The sequence below is a fragment of the Leopardus geoffroyi genome, chromosome A2 (genome assembly GCF_018350155.1).
Source record: "Leopardus geoffroyi isolate Oge1 chromosome A2, O.geoffroyi_Oge1_pat1.0, whole genome shotgun sequence".
Taxonomy (NCBI): domain Eukaryota; kingdom Metazoa; phylum Chordata; class Mammalia; order Carnivora; family Felidae; genus Leopardus; species Leopardus geoffroyi.
Window position 1 is genome coordinate 82993883 of NC_059331.1, and position 23652 is coordinate 83017534.

Here is a 23652-nt window from a genome sequence, read left to right on the forward strand (position 1 = left end):
TATGCTCCAGCCATTCTATTAGTTTATTTCCTGTCTGCCACCGTCACTGCAGGGACTAGATGATCTATGATTCCTTCTTGCCCTGTAGTTCATACTAGCTTTTCATTGTATAGACATTCTAACGTATGCTTAGGCTGTCGAGAACATGCCTTGGGACATCTGATCCTTTAATCAAGTAGTTCTAACATTTTAGGGTGCATACCGATTACCTGGTGAGCTTATTAAAACACAGAGTTGGGAACTACCCGCAAGAGTCTGATTCTGCAGGCCTGGGGTGGAACCTGAGATTCCACATGTTTAACAAGCTCCCAAGAGAGGCTGGAAGCTTCAGTTTGTAGCTCTGTCACACTCTTACTAACGAGATTCTGAGTATTCTCACTTGGTCCAATGGCTATGGTCACTGGTCACTTCTAAGTCTGCTGAAGGACTCTCCTGCCAGTGCCTGGCCTGAGCTCCTTGACACATCACACACTGATCACTCTGCAGGTCTATTGACTCCCTCACCCCAAGCACATGGTCTGGGCTCACCGGCCCATCAGGCTACATTTTCTTTCCAGTCTTGCTTTCCAAGGGCTACACTGGCCTCTGAGCCTTCCCAACCAACACTGGTCTCACACCATGCACACCTCTGTCGAGCCTCACTGGATCCTTTAGCCTGTGTAGACCCACTTATCAGTTTTCTCATTGCACTTGGAGGAGTTCTTTATCTTGTCTCTAGTGCTTTGGCCCTGAAGGAAGAGCTTTGTGGCCAAAGAGCTGGAAAAAGACTGCCCCCTGACCCCATAAACAACTGACCCATGGTCTTATCTTTCCAAGTGACTTCTCTAAAGAACAAAAGAATCACAATAATAACTCCATAACTCTACTTTATCTTACAGGCTATGAGGGCATGGAACAAAACAGAGTATTTGATATGAAATAATAGCGGTTCACATTCAAGTGGCTGAAATCCCAGTGAGCCAGGGGAAAACACACACACACACACACACACACACACGAAAATGCAAGCAAATAACTAAGAAACAAACAAAACCAAAATCATATGTGCAGGCCTTTTAATTCCTTTAATTCCTTCCTGCTCTACCTAATGCAAGTCCAGCCCCAGTAGGTCTGATCTGCAATAATTATAGCCTGGGACAACTTGACAATGTGGCCAGAAGATTTCAGGCTCTTGCCTTCCAAAACTTCTCCACAAGTTTGCACAGACTCCCTGACCAAGGAGTATGTCTAGCATTACCTCTTTCTTTCTACGAACAGTTTTTCTCCATTGCAGCATTTTCTAAGTCTTTCCACCTTGATGCCTTCCCATCTCTTTTCAGCTCACAGCTGGAAATCTCATTTTTGTTCCTTTCTGGCAATTTTTCATTTCTTTCTATTTCTATTGTTATTTAACTGTGAAAAGTATTTCCTCTTGCAGGAAAAAATGCCCATATGCTTTGTTGGAGCTGGACTCCTGCTGTTCATTATTTGCCAAAAGCTATGTTGTCGTGTTTAATGTGCACCCTGAGATGTCAGTACCATTTCATATATATGGAGGCAGAAACCTGTTTGATGTAATTTATGAGACCTCCTGTGGCTGGGGACCAAGTCACCTCATGAGTCTCTTCTTTTGTGGCACATCAGCAATTAAATGAGGCCAGCACATTTTGTTTATATATTATCTCTGGGCTTAACCATGGAGGAAAGCAGGAAGGAAAGGCTTATGGGAAATCTTTACAGTAGAGTCGCTCTTCCTGACATGATCTTTCTGAGGTGCAACATTCTGGTTTTTCAGGGCATTACTTTCTGGCTTTGCTTGCTTTAGGAAGATTTAGGCTTCTACTTTAATGGCTTAAATGTCAGAATTGTAACTCGCAGCCTGCATGTGTCTTAAATCATTCAAGTGAAAGAATAAACCAGAATAGATCTAAATAAACCCAATGGGGATAACAGACAATCTATGTCATCTGAGGAGGCTTATCACAGATCCTGGATGCCTGCCCACTGGATGGGAGAGAGGACTCTGGAGTCAAAGCCAATGTTCAGAAGGGTTGAGAATCTGGGAGCCAGTGGACTGACTAGGTGGAAAGCTGTCCTGAGGCCAGGTGGTGACCATGGCTGCATTAACACACCTGAGTTTCATTTTGAGCAACATGTGTTCCATTTGGGCAACAATTCTATTGCTTCCGTGCCAGGCAAATTTCAGCCAGACTCTTCCCTTCTTGAGCCAGCTGAGACCAGGCGTTCCCTGTGAACTGTCATGCAGTCCTTTCTCCCCTGGGGAGGCAGAGACTGTTGAGGAAAATATCTCCTGAGTGTGGTGCTAGTTTACCTGCAAAGCAGACAAAGCATGAGCCTGTGTGTGTGCAGGGGAGGGGTTCGAGCAAAGTGAGAATTTTACATTTCAAAGACTGTATTGAAGTAAGCATCATGGAAAGAGCTGGATCTTTATTTCCCTTACATTCATTTCATAGTTTAATCTCTTATTTGTATTTATATATAAAGGAAGGAAACTGATCACATGTTCAGTGCTTAGGGCTTGTAAAAACCATGATCTGGCCCTGATTGAAGATTCCTTTGGTACAAAATATTCACCTTTAAATCCAGTCCTCTGGGGTTGGGAATCTCAAAGACAGTAGACTAAATGAGCAACACAGGCAAAAGGGGGTCTTGGGAGCTGTGGCCATGTTCAGTCTAAAAGGGACCACGACATAGCTCCAGCCAGTTGTTGTTGTGGAGAAAGATAAGCCTAATGTTGCTATATCTATCTTTCAAGGAATTATGGAAATCTGAATTTTTAAAAATGTGAAATTAGCTGTTTTTCCACAATTTTAAAGCACTGGGTTGAACAAAGCATGTTGTAGGGTTACCAGGACACCATCCCTGGACTAGGCTGTTTTAATTCTATATCCAGGACTAGGCCGTTTTAATTCTACAGAGCCCATAGGATCTAGAGGCCTCAGAAAATATAAATTCCAGATTTTTTTTTTCTGAGACGTTCAGGTGATGATTTGGCTGGGTGAAGAGGGCTCTCTTCAGTTTCATTTAGCAAATATCTATTATACCAGGCTCTGTGCTAGGCTTGGAAGACATAGACACATCAAAACATGGTCCTTGCCTTCAAGGAATTCCCAGATTGGTAAGCGGAAAAAAGTATGTTAGTCAGTGCATTCTGGAACAAATATGAACCTCGTCTTTCTGGCAGTGACCCCTTGGGTTGGTAAGTTTGAAGCGTTATGTTAGAAAAAGTATAATGAATTCTAATGGATTTACCCTTAAATGTTCTACAAAAGTCTCAGTATCCCTCACAATGCTATAAAGATCAACTCAAAGTGCCATTACTTCCTTAACTTAGTATCTTTTAAACATATGGGTGTACAATAAAGAATTTAGTCTGAGCCTCAGGAAAGAGGTCTGGCCTTTCCTGAAATGTAACCTTCAGACTATTGCAACAGGAGTATCTTTGTTGCTCATGGTGAACCCCTTGTACTGAACCTGAGAGTTTATGCTAATGAGGAGATTCATGGTGAGTACCTGTTACTTTATGCTAAAGGAGATGATTCAGGGTGGAGCCAGCCACACCTACAGTCTTAGGGTGGGGGCTGACTACACCAGAATGAATAGCCACATAATTAGAGGACTGGGCCTTTGAATCTTGTGACATCGACCTGATCTCTGGGAAGAGGAGGGGCTAGAGATTGAGCTCAATCACCTCAATGACTCAGTCACTCCTACTCCAATAAAAACTCTGGACACCAAAACTTGGGTGAGCATCCCTGGTTGGCAATCCTCTGTGCATCCATGCTGGGAGGATAACCTGTCCTTGAGGATGATGGAGGTTTTGCATGTGGAACCCTTCCAGACTTTGTCTTATGTGCCCCCCCCCTTTTTTTCTGGTTGGTCCTAATATGTACCCTTTCACTATAAAACTAATCATAAGTACAGTACTTTCCTGAGTTCTATGAGTTATTCTAGTGAATTATCAAATCTGAAGGAGGCCATGGGACCCTTAAATTTGCAGCTAGTGTCTGAAGTGAGGGACATTCTTCCCTTAGACTTTTTAGTTATTGCAGTTGTTGTCAGGCATATGGGGCAGATTTGGCTTTCTTGAGGACTGTGACCTTGACCTCCAGTTTGGCTAATGGCACACCATTCATCTATAGGGCACTAATGGAGAATAAAAAGGGGAAGACGAAGTCCCTGCTTAGGAGGAATTTTAAATCCTGTTGATCAAACTAAATAGGGAGACATATGAGCAGGTTAGAGAATAATCCTGAAGGAAGCTAAGTCAGACAAATACCCTGTGGAAGCGAGGAGGCTAAATATTTACATATGTGAAGGAACTGGATACTATTGTTGGTTCTGTCTATATAAAGCAAGATGAATTATAGAGAAGAGTGAGGATGTCTCCTGACCAGATGACTGAGGATCCCTCAGAAACTGAGGACCACGTGGCAAATAGAAGGAGAACAAGTCTGTGAAAGGGAGCAGAATGTAAGTGAGATTTGTTCTTTCTACCCATGATATGAGATCCTTAATTTAATCTCTGGATAAATAAAAGTCCAAAATTATTTGAGCCCTGTATTTTACCGTGGCAGTCTCTTCCTTCAAAACACTAGTAGGGAAGTCCAGATAACCCTCATTGGTAAATTCACTTTCACATCTTTTTTCATAAAGCTTTCTCTCTATTGAGAGAGCACTATAATCCTCATTTTACAGATGAGGAAACTGAGGCTTACAGCTTAACTCCCTTTCATGAGCTGGGATCGGGTTAAGGCACTTGAGCTGGAATGGGGTGTTATTTATCCAAACCTCTCATGAATCTGACTTAGTCATATTGGGTACCATTTAAGACACATCTTTTACAATGAGTATTTTATGGCTGATATTTTGATACATGCTCATTAATCTAGCTTTGCAATGTTTTCTGTATATTACTTTATGCTTTTACTCTGGTGTATAATGACTGTGTGTGTGTGTGTGTGTGTGTGTGTGTAATTTCTCCAGAGCCCTCCCCAAATTCCCAATATTGTGCCAATTGAAGTTTACTTTGTGAACATCTCACGGGAATCCCTTAATTTGAATCTGCCTGAGATTTTGCAGCATTGAGCCTGGTTTTGCTTCTGTTTATCCCTGTGTTTTCTCTCCTGTGCAGTCCGGATTGCAAACATACATAATTCTGCTGGTCCAAGGCACCTCTTCACATGTACCTTCTGTCATACTATGGCTTACCTATGGGGTGCTGTCCAGAGTGACCAGGGGTCCAATACAATTAAATAATTGAAATATTCAAGAGGAATTCAATCCCTTCTAAGGAGAGTAATGTCCCCTCTTAATGTATGTACATTAACTTATGAGGATTTATTGGCATGAAAACACTGACATGTTTTGAGAACTTAAACAGCAAGAAAAAAACACACCAAACCTCAAACTCTTCTTGAGTCCTCGAAGATTTTCTTTTAGATGTCATAGTGGGTGGTATTTCCCCTGATGCACAAACACATACAATATATAGCCCACAGTGTGGAAATAAAGAAGTTTCAACTTACCGGCTGCCCAGGCTCATCCCCGCCGAGGATTCTGAAGCCAAATCCAGACTCCATCCTGCGAAGGTGAACATCCAGTTCCTTATAATCTGGACCTGGCATAAAGGAGATCCCATTGAGTGATGAATCCTGTCCCCTCCCCGCTCCCTGAGAAACTGAACACACTGATGATAAATTAATTTCGTGGATGTGATTAATGAGAGTGCTGTTAGAGTTGGTGGAGAGCATTGAGGATAAAAAGAAATATGGTGACAAAATGTTCCCAAATTAGGTAGTCTCTGGATTAACAGTGACCAAACAAGAGTATTACCATAGGCAGAAAGAACCTACAAATTTCCTGACTGAAAAAAAAAATGATCGTCTTATAATTCCTTATTTTCCTGAGAGCATTCAGATTGCTCTCAGGAAGATTGGCTGTCACTCTGAGGATGTTGACTCTGACTAGAATGATCGTTTCAGAAATCTGAGAGAGCAGAAGATAATATCCTGGAGCTACCTGGTACAGTCTTGCCTAGTGATCTACTAATATCTGCTCATGTCTTGATGCATCCAATTTAGTGTGTGTCGGGGATGGGGAGATACAAACATATGCCTATTTGTCTTTTTTTAAATGGTAAAAATTAGAAAAGATAGAATTTAAACTTTTCTGTATTGGGCATTTGAGTGAACTTGTATCTCCCCAAACATTTTAAGATGTGGAAGCCACGAGGAGATTCACTACTGACTTCACTATTACTACTACACTAATATATCCACAAAAAACTGGAAGAGACATACTTCTCTGCAGTTAGTTGAAAGAACAGAAATGCACTTAAAAATAAGCTGGGACACTTTGGATGTCAATTTTTTCAAGTTTAGAGTAAATATAAAGTAAAACAATAAGAACTCTTCTGATTTTTTAAGAAGGATGTGATTTGTGCTTACCCTTTACCCTTGGGCCTTTGAATCCTTCTCAAGGGGGTAAAGTCTCCATCATGACTGAGTTGCGCATACTTTTGTGGCCATTGTTAGGATGCCAATGAATGATTAGCAACTTTGGGAAATACTTATTTATGCCATCCTTTGCTTAAGAAGTATTCAGTGATCCTGGGGCACCTGTGTGGCTCAGTCGGTTAAGCAGCCGACTCTTGATTTTGGCCCAGGTCATGATCTCACAGTTTGTGGGACTGAGCCCCACACTGGGCTCTGTGCTGACAGCACAGAGCCTGCTGGATTCTCTCTCTCCCTTGCTCTCTGTCCCTCCCCCCACTCTTGCTTGCATGCTCTCTCTCTCTCAAAATAAATAAATAAAATTAAAAAAAAATAAAAAAAGTAGTATTTAGTGATCCTAGGCCTTAATGGTTTAAAGGAACTATTATAACTTACAGAATCAAGTATTAAGTTAAATTGCTTACACAGGATGGTTTTGAAAATTGGGATGGGATTTCAGAGAAGGATACTCGTGGCACAGGAAGCTGTGTCTGACCTACTTGGATATATAGTAATAGTCAGAGTTGAGAGAGAGAGACTCAGCGAATGATGGCCAGGCAAATCTTTCCTAGGCTCTATAGTAAGTGGGGCTGCTGCAGTGATCCAGTAAACAAGGCACAATGATATTGGGCTTGCCCTGGTGTCCTCCAGTATGGGCTATGCATTCCCAGTTATATACAAAAGGAAATTCATTCATTTCTGAAATGTAAGCATAAGCTGATTGTGCTAGTGTTCTCAAAAAACAAAACAAAACTGAGTCAAGCCCAAAGTACATTTGTATATATGTATATACTATGCAAGAATCCATGACCATTCATTCCCTCTCATGAGCAGATGCACATATAACCAAAGTCTTTCCATTCAATGACTAATATAAAACTCAAAAAAGATGAAACAATTGGACCTCCACATCCATTAGTCATCTTTTATAAATTGTATTATCATTCATATTTGAAAGATGAGAACTTAGAAGAATTCAGCTGGGTGGCAAAAGGAAGATGAAAACTTTGCCCTATACTCTACAAGTCACAATTGGCTTTTGAACTTAGTTTATTCCTGGGGTCTGCAACATCATGTATGAAATCTCATATTGGGAGTGTGTGCTCCTTTTGGGCTTTGGGACTCCAGGCAGGTGGAACAGCCCTCTAAAATCATAGCAAGCATGGGTACTCCTCCCAAGGGAGGATAAAGGCAAGGGGAGATGGGAAGATGACAGATAGTGCCCAAGATTTTAGAAATCTTTAGTTGTTTATGATGCGATTGTTCACAGTAATCTCTTCTCTAGGTAACTTTACACTTACAGGGCTCTAGATCATATGAAAGATAAATAGAGACCATAAAAAATACAAAGAGAACACACACACTATATAATCAGAACGTTCCACCTACTCTTATAAATATTTTCATTTTTGCATCATTGGTGAGTAAGGTAAGTGGGAAATTGTTCTTCCAATGGCTTCAGCATCAATCCATATTGCACGAGGAACTCTAAAAGCAGTTTACTATGCAATCCATTTTATTTGCTAAATAATACTCCCCCCCCCCGCCCAAAGTGCCGAAATTATGGCAATCCCAGGAACAGAATTTTGAGACATGCCAGGGGACAAGGGGGTTGTCTTGTGTCAGAGGATGCTGTAAGTCCTGGAGGAATCAGAAAGCTTTCCTTTAATGAATGACTCAGGACTCTTATTTTTAGTAAAAAAAATATAGATTTTAGCTGGTTAATTTTATTTAACTTTGAAGAACAGATGAGAGACCGGCATTTATCCTCCTCCCCCTATTCTCTGTGTGCAGTTTGGTGACATTACGATCTCGTGACTATTGCTCTGAATGCTCTGATTTCAAATGTGGGGTGCTATGTGCCAACTGTATCATCTGCACCTTCCATTCTTCCAGACAGAGATGGCTAGCTTCATGGTACATGAACATGTAGACACAGGCAGAGAGACCCATTAGAGACGTATGCCAGCAGACATGATTTTTAAAAATTTCTTTGTTAATTTTGAACATAGACTGAGAGGCTGCAGGACATAGAAACTTTAGAGAAAGAGTCAAGTGGAAAAAAAGTTTAAATGATAGATTGTGCCTTAAGGCAGCAGTACTTTTTTTTTTGGAAAATAAGAGCTTTTAGAAAGGTAATTTTTCTTTGGCTTCTTCCCCTGCCTTCCCCATCCTTTTAAGTCTGGTTTTAAAAAATAACTAAAATTATATTCACAAAGCTGAGAGACATTACTCTTTTATTCCCCCTACTTTTTTAGCTCTCTTATAAGATTATGATGTTTCTGATACTTTCCTTTAGCTGCTCTTCTGGCCAGATGGCACATTTAAAATTACTGTGTCATGATTTCTCTTTCCTCCTGTTAATGCAAGAACTTAAAGCAGAGAAATCCAGGGACCAGCTCTTCACCTCATTGTGACAGAATTTAAAAATCATCGCCTCTCTCTTCTGTTGCTTTGCTAACCATGCACCTGGAAGGTTGTTTGATGAAGGAGTCTGGTAGACACCTGGTGAGACCTGGGTCACTTTGGATGTCACTCAAACATGGCCCCACTGACATCTTTTTTTTTTCTTTCTGCTTTCTTGTTTATTTTATTCCTGTGCTCTTTGTTTACCTTCTTCTTCCTCAGCCCCTTTTGCGGAACTGTCAGGGGTATTCTCAGGCATTGCTTAGACTGGGGAGAGGCAGAATACTCTTTGGCTATGTGTGTTCAATGGCCATTTCTGGCCACTGTTGCTTTTCCCTTAGAAGCTAGGTCCCAGGATCTTCAGGCATTATGAAGTAAATCATCTTAAGACATTTGTCCCAGATGTAACTTTCCATTGACCACTGTGGCAAACTACCCAGATGGAATTTACAAGTCCTGACTTATCCTGGGATCCCACTAATATTGAAAAAACTAATAGTACTAAAAGTAGCAAATGGTGGCCACATCCAGGTATATGGACAAACTCCCTCATAATAGGGAAAAGCAGAATTTCAAAAACTGCTTTTCTTATTTTTCACTAAGACTCCAGAAGCTTCACAGCTGTATGTATCCTTGGTCTAGCTTTGGAAAGACATGACTTTGTGCACAGTTTTAGGGAAAAGGATGGGTAACTGAACACAACTGATTAATTTTATGAATGGATTCAAGCTTCAAAAATGCAAAGAATGGCATTTTTTAAGGATTGATTTGGCACATGGGATGCTGCAAACATGTCAATTAAATTTTGGTACTTGAATCCCCTTTCATGTTTTAATTAAAATGTAAATACCATGGGCTTATTATCAGTTTGGCACAGAGAATGAATTCATTCAATTTTTCCTGCTGGAAAGAGCATTAGTTGTTTGGCTTTTCCTTGTAAAGAGACCTAGGAAAGAGGTTGAGGAAGGAATCAGGAATCAAAGATGGTTGTTAAATATGTCCCTGGCTTCTGAACTCTCAATACACTCCAGATACAGAATGAGTTAAATAGAAATTAAGTAGTTTCTATCGCTTGAATCTAATATTACCAGATAGGTAGCTAATACATTTTTGCTTCAAAAGAATGCCTTCTCTTTACTGTTTTCCTTTATACCTTTGGTAATGTAAATGTGGCCAGACACATTTTAGCTCTAGTAGAAGTCAACTCCCACTCGGTTTGGTTTTCTCCTTCAGCTGTAAAATAAACTCAGATTTCCCCATACCAAACACCTCCTCGTTCCACCCATTTCTGTTTTGGATGAGTAGTCTCTAGTGGGGTCTTACTTCCCCATCTTCAGTCTCTCATTTGTGACTTACTCCTGCCAGTCTGGCTCCAGCTGTGTTGGCATTTCTGAAACTGCTCTCGCTAAGGTCATTGATGGCATCCTAATGACCAAATCAAATGGTCATTTTCTCTTTCCACATTCCTACTGATTTCTGTGCCTCATTTGACACTGTTGACGCATCCCTTATGCCCCCTGATTTCTTTTGTTTCTAAACAGGGAAAGTTCTCCTGGAAGTGATTTCTGTGATACTCCACACCCTGGTTCTCTTGGCTTTGGGAGAAGTCCATTCAAAAGTCCTGACTACGGGTGCATTGTTTCTCATGATCATTTTTCTTTGATGATGGCATAATTACATTTATCATCTACTGTATTTCATTATGCACAGCCTGTAGGAGTTGCTGAATAAATGTTTCTTGAATTTAATTTTTTTAAGATACTCACCAATCTAGTATACTCGATAAACCACAGCATTACTCTACTATGGAGTTAGCACTTAGTTTCATAATTACATTGTTTAGGACTTCCAACTATCAATTTTGCCTCTGTACCTAAGCATCATGGGCAGCTAAAGTTAATAAAAATACCTTATAATTAAGGTAAATATATCTGAGTCAAAAATCATGACACATAATTTCATAAAGGGCATATTTTAAATGTGAGAAGTGGTATGGGAGATCCATTTATTTTGGATGTAGTCATGATTTTCCAGAATATTTTGATACCTTGTATGCACATTTAGCAAAATATTTGGATTGGTTCTTTCCCTGAAAATTTGGACTGTATGGTGGCAAACTGTATTATGACTTTTCTCTTTTAACTAATGTGTATTTTTTGAAATGTAGAAATACTGTGCAGATATATCAAGGTAATCTATGCTTTTACGTGGTTCTTCTCTTTCTTCTTTTGTTTTTAAGTAAAGTACATTCAGAAGTTGAGATTTTCAAGAAATGCACTTGCTGTGGCCAATAAACAGAGATTTAGAGTTTCAAATTAAATCCTACTTTCATTTTGCAACTGTAATTACTAGGTCTCATTTTCCTTCTGGGCAAAAGATATTCTTTCAAAATTACAAGGACTTTACAGTCAATATATAAGAATAATCATGAAAAATTTTCAGACCAAGCTAAACAAATACTTTATACATTATTTGAGGACAAAGTGCTAAGCAACATCTTCCATATTTTCTACATACCCCCCAAAAATGACATGGAAACTTACAGAATGAAATGATCTCAAGCACATATATTCTCCAAGGGGTGTTAGAACATGCTGAGATGGATAATGAGCTGTCATCATGGAAATACTCTAGAGAGGTATGCTGTGAGCCCACAGACCTGAAATAGTACTATTATTATGAAACACTCTTTTCTGCAATTGTTTCAGTGTTCTGGCTTTCAATCCAGTGGTCTAAGCAGCTGTTCAAAGCACTTCCTAAAAGTAAAAAAATCTGAATCTTCCTTTTCCTCCTTCATTTCCATAGCAACATTAAATATTTTAGTCTAAACCAAAATTGGTATGTATTTTCAGAACCATTAGATTGAAAAAAATGTCCCTCTTTTTAAGTAAATTATTACTGAAAGCTCTTGAATTATGATATTCTATTCTAACTTAAAATTCCATTGAAATGTAGCATTTTGTAATTGGCATGGTTTAAAACAATTAAATTGATATAGTTATTTAGTTTATGTGAAAATAATTTCATCTACATTAGCAAAATTTCCAATAAATTCTTTGGAAATATGTAAATTGCAAATCTTTTCAGATACTCTACCTTATTTCTATTTATCTAGTCCAGCATGGTCCAATATAAATAAAATGCAAGCTACATAAGTAATTTAAACTTTCCCAGCAGCCCATTTTAAAAAGCAAATAAGATCTGCTTTAAAAAGCAGATACAATCAATTTTAATAATGTATTTTAAGCTGGTGTATCAAAAACATTTAAGCACTCATCAATATAAAAAAGTAATGAGATATTATGTTTCTATTTTTTCTTTTTATATTAAGTTTTGGAATCCAGTATGGATTTTTACATACATCCAAATTCAGAGTAGCCACATTTCAAGTGCCAGAAGCTTCCTGTGGCCAGAAGCTACTGTATCAGCATGATCTAGTCAGTCTAGTGGCTTTTGTTGGCACCTGGTTTTTAGTCTAGTCTTTTATTAAAGCATTTTATGAAAGTAATGAACAGATATGACTCTTTTCCTTTGTCTTTTGTTTGTTTCCTTGGCAGCCAGTGAGACCCACCTTGATGGGACTTGTCCTCTACCTTCAATACTTGTGTATGTGGGTGACTAAAATTAGCACAGTGATTATATACTAATAAACTGATACTACTCAGAAGAATGGTTTGTTACACAGAATGGAAGACGTTTCACTCACAGGACTGTGAGTACTGAAGAATACTTGCCAGAGGAATCCATTCGGAAACTGGTCCTTGGTGGCACTTGTTCTGGATGGGAAAATGGGGAATTAAAATCGAAATTCATTTATGGCAATTTAAAATTCATCTTTACTTTTTTTTGTTGTTGCTGTTATAACTCACCCCCAACCTTGTGCTCAAATTTAGTGATTTTGTTTCTCTAAGATCCATGGAAGTTAGTGGACAGGACATACCCTGTTTTATGTATATGAACATATCTATAAATGTATTTCTTTTATGTGCATGCAAAATAGAAAAATTTGAATTCTCTTAGATCAGAATGAAAAAAAATCCTCATTTTCAAAAACTAAGCTTTGATTCTCATTATAAGAATGCTTATAGGAAAGTAGAGTCGGGGCACCTGGGTGACTCAGTGGATTAAGCATCTGACTCTTGATTTCGGTTCAGGTCACGATCTCATGGTTGGTGAGATCGAGCCCTGTGTTGGGCTCTGCGCTGACAGTATGGAGCCTGTTTGGGATTCTCTCCCTCCCTTTCTCTCTGCCTCTCCCCTGCTCATGCTCTCTCTCTCAAAAATAAATTAAAAAACTTAAAAAAAAAATAAAGTCAATCCAGAACCTGGACTATACACAAACTGAAGAAGTCTTTTAAAATCAGGTTAAGATATTGTGTCATCAAATTACTGAAAAGTGGAAAATTCTATCAATGAGTGTGTTGACTTACGTCCATCAGTCCAAATATTTTGATACTTACAATTATTTGGATAGCTGAAGTTATGTATAAGCAGTTGAGTTAAACTGGTTTATGTTAGCAATATAAATCCTTCATGAGAATTATGATGTTATCTCTGCTACATATGACATAAAATTTGTGGACATGAACGTAAAATACTATACACATAATTAAAAACGGGACACTATAAAAATGTGTATTTTATTATTACATTAATAAAAATTAAAATAGACCAAATTCTGATTGCTTTCTTATTGAGCTTTGTTTCAAAGACAGCGTTCTACACTCTTCAACAATAAAAATGAACTAGAAGCCTGTTGAGGGCAATGACAAGGCCTAGTGTCACTACCTTCTGGGTTTGACAGGTGTTCCCCACTGCACCCTGCACAGCTAATCGTACTCATTCCAGGCAGAATGACCATCCCTGCCATGTAACCTGTGTCTTCTAGTAAAGGTAAATTAGTTTTCCAGAAGAATCGTTATTTCTTAAAAATCCTCCATGTGTAACGGGACTGCTTAGCATTATAAATTGAGAACTGTCCTTTCATTAGAAAGACAGAGCTGTATCAGGGATAGAAGGCTGCCACCTTCCAAGAGCTTCCATTAGTTGTAAAATTGGCATTTTATATTATCATAATCTCACTAGGACCTACTTGCCATTCAGCGATTACATTGAGTTTACTGCAGCCCTGATGGTCTCATATTTATTCATGAAAGTTCTGTGGATTGCATTGTTCACTTGTGCTACCAGCAAAACGTTTTGACGTACTAAATAACTTTCAGTCAAGGACTGATTTTAGAGTTTACTTCTCCCCTCCCCTCCTCCACTTTTATCCTCTGCCTGATTCTAGGAACATTAAGTTTTAAACTGATGAATGAAATAAATTTATTATCTATCAGACTGATCTACTTTCTAAAATACATGGGAAAAACGTGTCCCTAACCTAACTTTTATTTCCCTTTCTTTATTACTTGGCTCATGTCATGGTAACTTTCTTTATTAAAAGGGACCTGTTAGAAATATAAATGTTCCCATAATTGTTTACAAAGCTACCTAAATATACCTAAATTAGATTTCCAAATTAAAAAGCACACATTAAAAATGGCAAACACAGCTTAACTGGAATTACTAATCTCCTTTATCAATATATTATAACTGCAAAGTGATGCATAATGTGATATACTAGAACTGCAGCTGAAAGGCAATTTTTTTTCACAGATTAAGCCATAACATAAATTATACTAAGGACAGCAATAATGGTTTTCCCATGGGAAAAAGGTGCAGGAAATTAACCTTCAGAGTACAGTCGAGGACATTTTAAATGATAATGTTATTAAATTTTTTCTAGTCTTTTATGATTCTAATGCTAAAGTCATTGATAAAAAGTGTCTTAACATTTACATATCATCTTATTTTAATATTTCACTAAAATAAGATAGTGCACCAGAGAACATTTGTTAAGAACATTAAGGCCATTGGACAACAGCAATGGACAAGCAAATGAGGCCAGGGCTTGGTCTAGCAGTGTTCAGATGTGGGGGTGTTCTCTAGGAAGGCAAGGTGGCCTTTCAGGATGACTTAACAGCTGCCAGCAGCTATGGCATCCATGATGTATCAGAACCTTTCCTAAACCTATTGACATTTCCAGCTTGACTGTATCAGGTGTGTAATCACATTGGCAAGGGGGACTGGAGGCCAGAAGACTGAAGTGGGAGCACTTGCACAGGCTTTGGAGCTCTGGATATTGTGTATCTACCTTGTGTGATGTGGCTTCCACCATGTTTCCATTTAGAGTCTCAACCCATGCGGTACACTGAGTGGATAATATTTTTACACTACTCTATCTTTCCAAGTGGCTCTCATGTTAGGATGGGAGACAGTGCCAACTACAGCCCTTGCTGACTAATAACACGGAGAAAGCAGCAGAGAAACCATTACTTTAGAAATACAACCACTCATTTGTGATTAGCCATAAGTTATACGTGCATTATAATGCTGAACAATGAAAGAATTACACAATGAACAATGAACAACAAAATGGTAGGATAAAAGCCATGGATGTGAAAAATACAGCCGTCCGTTTTTGACTGGCTACAAAGTATAATACCCTCTCAAGTATAGTGCTAAAAACCAGTTTGTTCTTCCATTATGCTCTAACTCTTGTGGTTCCTTCTGATTGCTACTCTCGCTGTGATACTCACTGCTTATTGTGAGTTAGTTCTTCCTAATTTCCGGAAAGAAAAATTGATCGTGTGAGTTTTTTGAAGAAATTTCAGAGGAATTTGTGTTCTAGAGATTCCACCATAAGGCACATTACAACATACGGATCCCTGACACTTTTATGATCCTACATTTAAGTGATGTCTTACTGCAAAGAAGCCAGACATTGTACCTCATAAATTGTTTATTTATAATAAACAAGGTTCAATGTGAAGAGAAAAAAGTTTGGATAACTTCCATCATAATTCAACTTGGGTTCACACCAAAGGACAGAATCACGAGGAAAGAGTTTCAAAGAACAGGGATTTTTCTTCTCTGTCTCTTCCTGTTTTCATCTGGTTCTTGCTCTGGCTTCTGAGGCTGCAATAGGGTGTCTGCTCAAGAAATGGCCCCATGAGGGGCAACTGGGTGGCTAGTCTGTGGTTAAGCATCCAACTCTTGATTTCGGCTCAGGTCATGATCTCATGGTTCATGAGTGTGAGCTCCGCACTGAACTCTGTGCTGACGATGAGAAGCCTGCTTGGGATTCTCTCTCTCCCAATCTCTCTCTGCCCCTACCTCACTTGCTCTCTCTTTTTCTCTCAAAATAAATAAACTTAAAAAAAATTCTCCTTTAAGAAAGAAATGGCCCTGTGAACCAAGGATGATGAGACAAACCTTCGCAATAAGTCTGGCTTAAGTCAAAGTGAAGCAACAAGACAGAGCCCTCATTCCTAAATCACCAAGTTCTTGAGCATGACCAGAACTTTATTTTATGATTCCAAAGGAAGCCATACCCCATTTCTTGGGAAGCACTTTGTATTGCCCTGCTTGGCATCAAAAGGAGGAGTCATGACAGCCGTTGTTCTGCAGTTATGTAAGCATGATCTCTCCTAGGAGCTGGAAGACAGACAAAATTCTCCCCCTTTTGGTCCTGTGATGATGGCGATGTTGCGTCTGATTTACTACCTGTGATGAAAACTAGAACTCCATGGCAGAATACTTACATGAGTGAAGCCTTGCTACCTTTTCTTAGTACTAAGTTTATCATGCTTTAGATTTATATATAAGTGTAATTTTCTGAGTATGGAGGGAGTTTGCTGGGAGTCTGGCTAGATAAGCCACCACATACGTCTTTACCTCAAATGAGGAATAAAACATGTATGGGCAAAAATTCAGTCAGCCAAATAAATTAACTTGAAAGAAATTATTTATCTGACTCGGTATTAAAATTTTTATTCATGGTCTGTACGTTTAGATATATACTTTTCTTAGACAGTAATGATGACTATTTCTTTAATAGATTACGTAGTAAAGGAAAACCATATAATTCATCATTCAAAGGAGGTCAAACTGGAGAGTGAAAAAGAAGCTATTAATAATTATGCCAGGATGACACAGAGCAGGACTGTCTCAAGCAAACAGGCATGTGCAGTCACCCTACGTAGTCTCACGGGGATGTAGGCTGTTAAAAAATTGTTTCTTACCATGTCGGAAATATGTGACACCATCACATATCAAGAAAGAATTGCAGAAGATGGGAGGAGGGAAAAGCAGTGAGCGCCTTTAGAAGTAGTTGCTTTTCAAGGTTAGAAATGGTAAACAATAGTTTTTTTTTTAAGATTAGCAGACAAAATGAGAAAATGTAAGCCCTTCCTCTTGATTGCAAAGAATCCCTTCTTTCATGAGTGTCATGAGAAAAGGACAGAGAAGGAAAAAGTAAGAGATAGCCTGGTTTATCCCACTATGAAATGGTGCTTTCAATAAAAAAAAAAATGCAAGTAGGGGCACCTGGGTGGCTCAGTCGGTTAAGTGTCTGACTTCGGCTCAGGTCATAATCTTGTGGTAACTGGTCGGTTTGAGCCCTGAATGTGGCTCTGTGCTGACAGTGTGGAGCCTGCTTGGGATTCTCTCTTTCTCTCCCCCTCCCCCCAAAATAAATAAATAAACTTAAAAATGCAAGTAATGGGGACGGAGGCTATTACACAATGAGAAACATGAACATTATTGAAAACTGTTGAGTAGAGTTGGGGATGGGGAGACTTTTGTTTTTTTTCTGGCAGTTGCTGGTAATGACAGAGGGTCAATGCTTAAATACTTAATATGAAAACCCCAAAAAGCCCATTGGTCAAAACCTCTTTTAGGATTTTTGGGTGGCATGTTTCATATATATATATATATATATATATATATATATATATATATATATGTATACATACATATATATATATATATACACATACATATATATATATATATATATATATATATATGTATGTATATATATGAAAGCTTACATGGAATTAAGTTAGAAAAAAAATTTCTTTCTGCACAGAATTTTCCAATAAGGGTGAATGGGATTTTTGGTAATTAGAAGATATTTAACACATGACATTCTCCTGATTAAGCATCAATTTTGCCCATGGAGTGAGAAACTGTAGGTCTAATTGTCTAATTACACTTAAACTGTTGTCTATATTTACTGCACAATTTCCCATGATAAAATGCTGACATTATTTGCTGGGCTGTGCCATGCGGTCTCATTGAGGAACTGGTTTTCCTACATTTTTGTGTCCTCAATTTCAGTGTAAGTTTTGTACAATTGGAATTTGTTTCTCACGATCTTTCTCTCATGGGGTCCCAGCAGAGTTCTAGACACGTGTTGAGTGTTCCATACACCCTTGTTGGCTGCTGTTGATTGATGTTGTTGACGATGAACCTGGAGGTGCCACCTGTGGGCACTCTGCCTGTTGCTCTGAAATTGGAAGCCTTGCCCGGCCTGCTGGAAGAATCTTCCTTCTCTCTTTCTTCGGTTCCATGGCCTCATAAGAAGATCTCATGAAGACGGGAGGCATTTCCAGCTCTCCTCTCATAAGCATGTACCTGTCATGTTCAGTTTCATTTGGCTCTAGTACCCAACGGTTGTCTTTGTTTGTTTAAAATCATTACATTTTTTTTTTCAGGGATACATCTTTATTAAGATGTCCTGTGTGTGCACATTAAAATGTCAGCATAATCTAATTATGAGCCAAATGAGGCACAGCAGCATTTACATCATTTGATAAATTTCCATCATTTGCAGGGGACTGGTGACTTGAATCCAAATACTTCTTGACAGCCGTGCTATAACAAACATTCTGTAGCTCCGGACAGCAGAGGCTTGTGGGTGGAGGTACATCCTTTCTTCTTCGGCTACTGCAACCCAGTTTTGAATGTGAATGCAAAACATCTCTTTACTTTCATACCTGGTTGTAAGGGAAGATACCATGAAATTGCTACAGGCCAGGGAAAATGTCAAAGGGCTTGGTTTAGACAGATCTGGTTGGGATTCCCTTACATACTTTCGCTGATCCCCATGGAATTTTCTCCCAGGAAAAAGTTCAGGGAACACAAGGATAAACAGAGTCAAACCTAAATGTAATGCATGAGATTCAAATGAATAAGGCATGGTTCACAATCAAAATCTTGAATATGGGTCTTTTGTATGGATGCACACATTTCATGATCATTAAAAAATCCTATTTCAAGATGATGGGAAATACACTGAGCTTTCCCCCAACTCATTAAAAAAATATTTCCAGGTGTTCTAAAAATTCAAGTGAGAGAATGAAACTTTTTCATAATTGGAAACAGGGAACATGTAGAGGGCCAAGGGCAGCTTTGTTCTTTCTAGATACTTGCGTGTCCAGGAGCAGAGTGAACTGATCAGTTATCCAGAGACCTGAGAAAGTAGCGCTGTGATTTTTTTGGTTTCCTAAATCTTCAGGGTAGAGCTTTGCTTACCCTGATGTGATTTCCCTGCTTCTTTCACACTCCATTTAGTGTTATGAAATAACATGACAGAAACGCGAAGGATGGGAAAGAAAATGAGCTTGCCTTCTTTTGGCTTCCTAAGACTTGTGACCCTGAAAACATTGCTGTGACCTCAGAAACATTAGAGAGCTGACAAAAACATGAAGGGTGGGGGGGGACACCATTAGGGACGAGGCAGCAGTGGCATCCGCAGGGCACTGACGGGGCAGAGGGGGCTGGGGCGAGAGTCAGACTGTTGGTTATTGGTGTGGCTGCCAGAAGCAAAGGGAGAAAGAGCTCCCAGGGGAGGTTAAGGTGGACTGGTTTGCTGGGATTGTTACAGGTGAGGAGCGGAAAGGCAATGAACGGAAACAGCATTGCAAGGGCTGCATAAAGAAATCAAAATTCTTTTAGGGTTGAAAAGAAGGTCACACACAATTCCTGCTCAGAAACTGAGGGCACCACAGTATCAGACACCATGAAGGAAGACAGAATAAATGGCAACACTACCTTTGTCCTGAATAATAAAGGCTTGCATTGGGTCAGGAAACTTAGAAGAATGAGAGCAAATAATTAATGAAGGGACAGAAACAGAAGGAAGCATCTCCTGAAGCTCCCTAAAAATACCAAAAATTTAAACAAGCCAAGGATGTGATGATGATATTTTAATCCTGCATTGCATTTCCATTTCCATCCTCCAAGTTAGAACTTCTACTGTATCTTGATCTCCACCCGTTTGTACATTCTTACTTCCCCAGTTAAATTTGTGGGAACAACACATAATATTTGTCTTGGGTATCTCTCCATGGTACTGAGAGTAAAGTGGGTATTCAACAAATACTTGGATAGTGAAGCAGAAAAGGTACAAACTGTGTTGTATTTCAACTGTGTTGAAATCTTTTCAAATTTTTTTTATTTTAATGAGCATTAATACCTTGATTTCATACTCTGTATTATACAGCTAAACATACTACTTTGTTCTTATTCTATCACAGCAAAAACATTCTAACTACATAATCCTTTAAAGACTTTCAGTTGTTCATCCAGAAGGGGAACAATGAAATATGGGAACCCTGTCATAGCTGATTATTTAAAATAAAGACACGTGTGTGTGTGGAGGGGGGGGGGTTCATTTCTCGATGCATGCCCTGCTGTCCCAACTATTTGATCAACGAAAATTGCTTTTAACTGAGAGTTGTAGAGGATGAGGAAAAGGTATTATGTCAACTCTTCCCCTTACCAGTTGGGTGCATAATTCTCAGCCCCTGAGCTTGTAAAGAATAAACAGATTTCAGATTCTCTAAGGTCATACACCATCTAAAACTTGTGATTCATGTTTCAGGTGATAAGGTTGGGGAGAAGACATTGGCGGAACACAGAGACAAAGGAAATCAATTTATGGTAGACTGTGAAAGGAAGTGCCTAGGACCATAACCTTCTCACTAGGCTAGGTTTCTTGATCCAATCATATGGATCATATTATACTGTGTATTTCTCTCATAGATTATACATTCATGACATTCATATTCCTGTCCTCTAACATTTGGAAGAGAAGACCTGTCAGATGGTGGAAAGAGGCACAATGAATGCATATGCAATATTAAAAACCTTTGTTTTCTAATATTTATAAAGTACAATGAAATAATTTTAGAGGACCTTCAAATAGGATGACAAGCACATACACGATATTTTATGACTACATGGGCCCCACTGCAGTAAAGAGGCCCCACTGTGTTAAATGAGAAGGAGAAGTTTTGGAGGTAGAAATGATTGGCATGCAGATCTGTGCTATTTACAGAACTATTATTTTCATGACTGTGGAAGACTTGGCTAACATGTACTCATGGCCCTAAATTCTTTGGTGATTGCATTCAAGGCTCTGAGAAAAAAAATCTAAGCTTCAGACTCAAGACCAGATTACACATAAAAATCCCAAACATTTATCTTACTATTTGGTGACTTAAACAAAATTGTCCACATCCTCTGACTCCCATCCTTCCCACCAAATACATTCCTCATTTTCCTCAGGGGCTTAGAGGTAAAACAGTAGAAAATAAACTATAAACCCAAAAGGTATAAGCTATTTTTAAAGACAAGTTTAGATCAGCTGACTCTACTTTTGAGATAATTTTTGAACCACAGAATATAAAGTTATGTCAGATCATCTCAGCTTCAATATATCTCCTGGCAAGGCTTCAGCTATTATTAATGTACCCTTGTTTTACGTGGCTTTCACTTACGCCTACTTTCATAAATCGCTCTAGATTTCTCGTAGAGCTCATATGGATCAGGCTTCCTTGGGTCAAAGGCCTCTGTTGAGTCAGGAAAGGAAGTCCTGTGAAGGGCGGGTGGGAAGGGCAGGTTCTGCGGTATGGCCGGAGCAGATAAACTCGTTTGAGGACTGCCTTGATTTTCCCATCGGTCCATTATCTGGAAAGTGAAAGAGAACAGAAAATAGCTAAGAATGAATTTTTTCTTGCTATTTCCTTTGTCACATACTGCAACCCTCACCTTTACGTTAGACTTTCTTGCCCTGTGGACTTTTCTTCCATGAAACATTTCAAACTCTGGAATAAGTGTGAGAAAAGATTCTATTTCTCTATATTAAAGTACCATAGACTGACCAAATACAAGTGGTATCTGACTTCTGAATGCAAGCTTATATAACCTTGTTACCTACTAGCTGGTAATCTTCAACCAATCACTCAATCTCTCTGAGTCTGTTTTTTTCCCCCTCTTATACAATAAAGATAACATGTATCTCAAGATAACTTTCCGTGTCTGTGTGTAGAAAATGGTATTGGCCCTGATATATTACACCATTTTTACTGAGACAGAAGAGAATAAAGTAGTCTACATGTATTCTTTTGATACCTATGCATATTCCGATAATCTCCTATACCTGAACATTTGGTCACTTTCCTTACAACTTAAACTAATATTACAACCATCTGGGATTTATGAATTGTTCAAAGTCTTCTGTGAAGCTTCATTTACTGCTGATATGGCAGTTTCTTCCCCCAAATGCTACTCTGATATTGCTAATACTATAATTTATTAAAGATCTAAAGGACACTTCCCAGTTTACCATGTATTTTTCACACACGTTACCTTCTTTGGTCTGCACCATGGCCCCCTGAGGTAGGTAAGGCAGAGCCCAATATCCTTTTGTTGAAGAGAAAGCCAGTTAACTGAGATCACCTGTTTGCAATGCTAACTTCACCTTCATTCAATAATCAACTGATTCAAACTTAGACTTTTTTGCTTTGAATAAACCCGCTTTGTGTAAAACTCAGATTAGATTACCCTTTGTCTAAAATTTTGCATTGGGTCCATGTGTTCTTCAGGCTACAGGCTAACCTCCTCCAGGGGCAGTACTGGCTCCTCATGACCTAGTTTCTGCTCTTCGTTCTCATACTCTCTAATGGTCTCTCCTCTCATTCCGTAGGATCCATCAGATTCTCTCCTGCCTCTGAATCTTGCACACTTTCTTAATTTCTCCTTCTACCTGCAAAGTTTAGTCATTTTCTACTTTTTCACCTCCCATCCTCACTTTACCTGGCTACTAGATTCAGATGAGATGTCTCTTCTAGAAAGCCTTTGCTGACCATTCCTGAACTGGTTACATGTCCCTCCTGGATGTTCCCACAGCACCTCTACCTACAAGTCACACCCAAAATTCATGGTGCTTAACTATAATGGCAAGTCTACCTATGTCTCCTCAAATAGATCACGATGGGGACAGATCCTACAGGGGACATAGTCTTTTTCATTGTTGAGTGCTCAGAAAATGTTAATTTAATGACATTAAGTGCTCAGAAATTAACAAATGTTAACAAATTAACAAATGTTAAGTGCTCAGAAAATGTTAATTTAAAAAAAATTTTTTTTTCAACGTTTATTTATTTTTGGGACAGAGAGAGACAGAGCATGAACAGGGGAGGGGCAGAGAGAGAGGGAGACACAGAATCGGAAACAGGCTCCAGGCTCTGAGCCATCAGCCCAGAGCCTGACGCGGGGCTCGAACTCACGGACCGCAAGATCGTGACCTGGCTGAAGTCGGACGCTTAACCGACTGTGCCACCCAGGCGCCCCCAAAAATGTTAATTTAATGAATGAATGAAATCATCAATAAAATATAGTCAGCTGTTCTTTTTTTCCAAATCTGGTTGACTCATAACTGTTCTTTTTTTTCAAAACACAAACAAACTAGCTTTGATACACACTGTTCTGAACTTGGCAGGATTAAAACTTTCTGTCCCTTACTGCACTGCCCTGCTTTTGTTTCCATACTGGCTACATCTTGGTCAGGGCTCCTACA

At 39.0% G+C, this 23652-nt stretch overlaps 1 protein-coding gene across 10 annotated transcripts in view; it reads right to left on the minus strand.

The window, feature by feature from the left end:
* Positions 1-23652, minus strand: part of MAGI2 (membrane associated guanylate kinase, WW and PDZ domain containing 2) — a 1332179-nt gene that overhangs the window by 159991 nt on the left and 1148536 nt on the right. For 6 of the 10 annotated variants that reach the window (XM_045494591.1, XM_045494595.1, XM_045494598.1 and 3 more), the window contains 3 exons: positions 21572-21761; positions 12635-12676; positions 5529-5620 (listed from right to left, as the gene is read on the minus strand). In XM_045494591.1, coding sequence (XP_045350547.1) covers positions 5529-5620; positions 12635-12676; positions 21572-21761 — 324 coding nt within the window. The remainder of the gene's footprint in view (positions 1-5528; positions 5621-12634; positions 12677-21571; positions 21762-23652) is intronic. The other 4 variants (XM_045494593.1, XM_045494596.1, XM_045494592.1 and 1 more) reach the window with 3 other exon arrangements.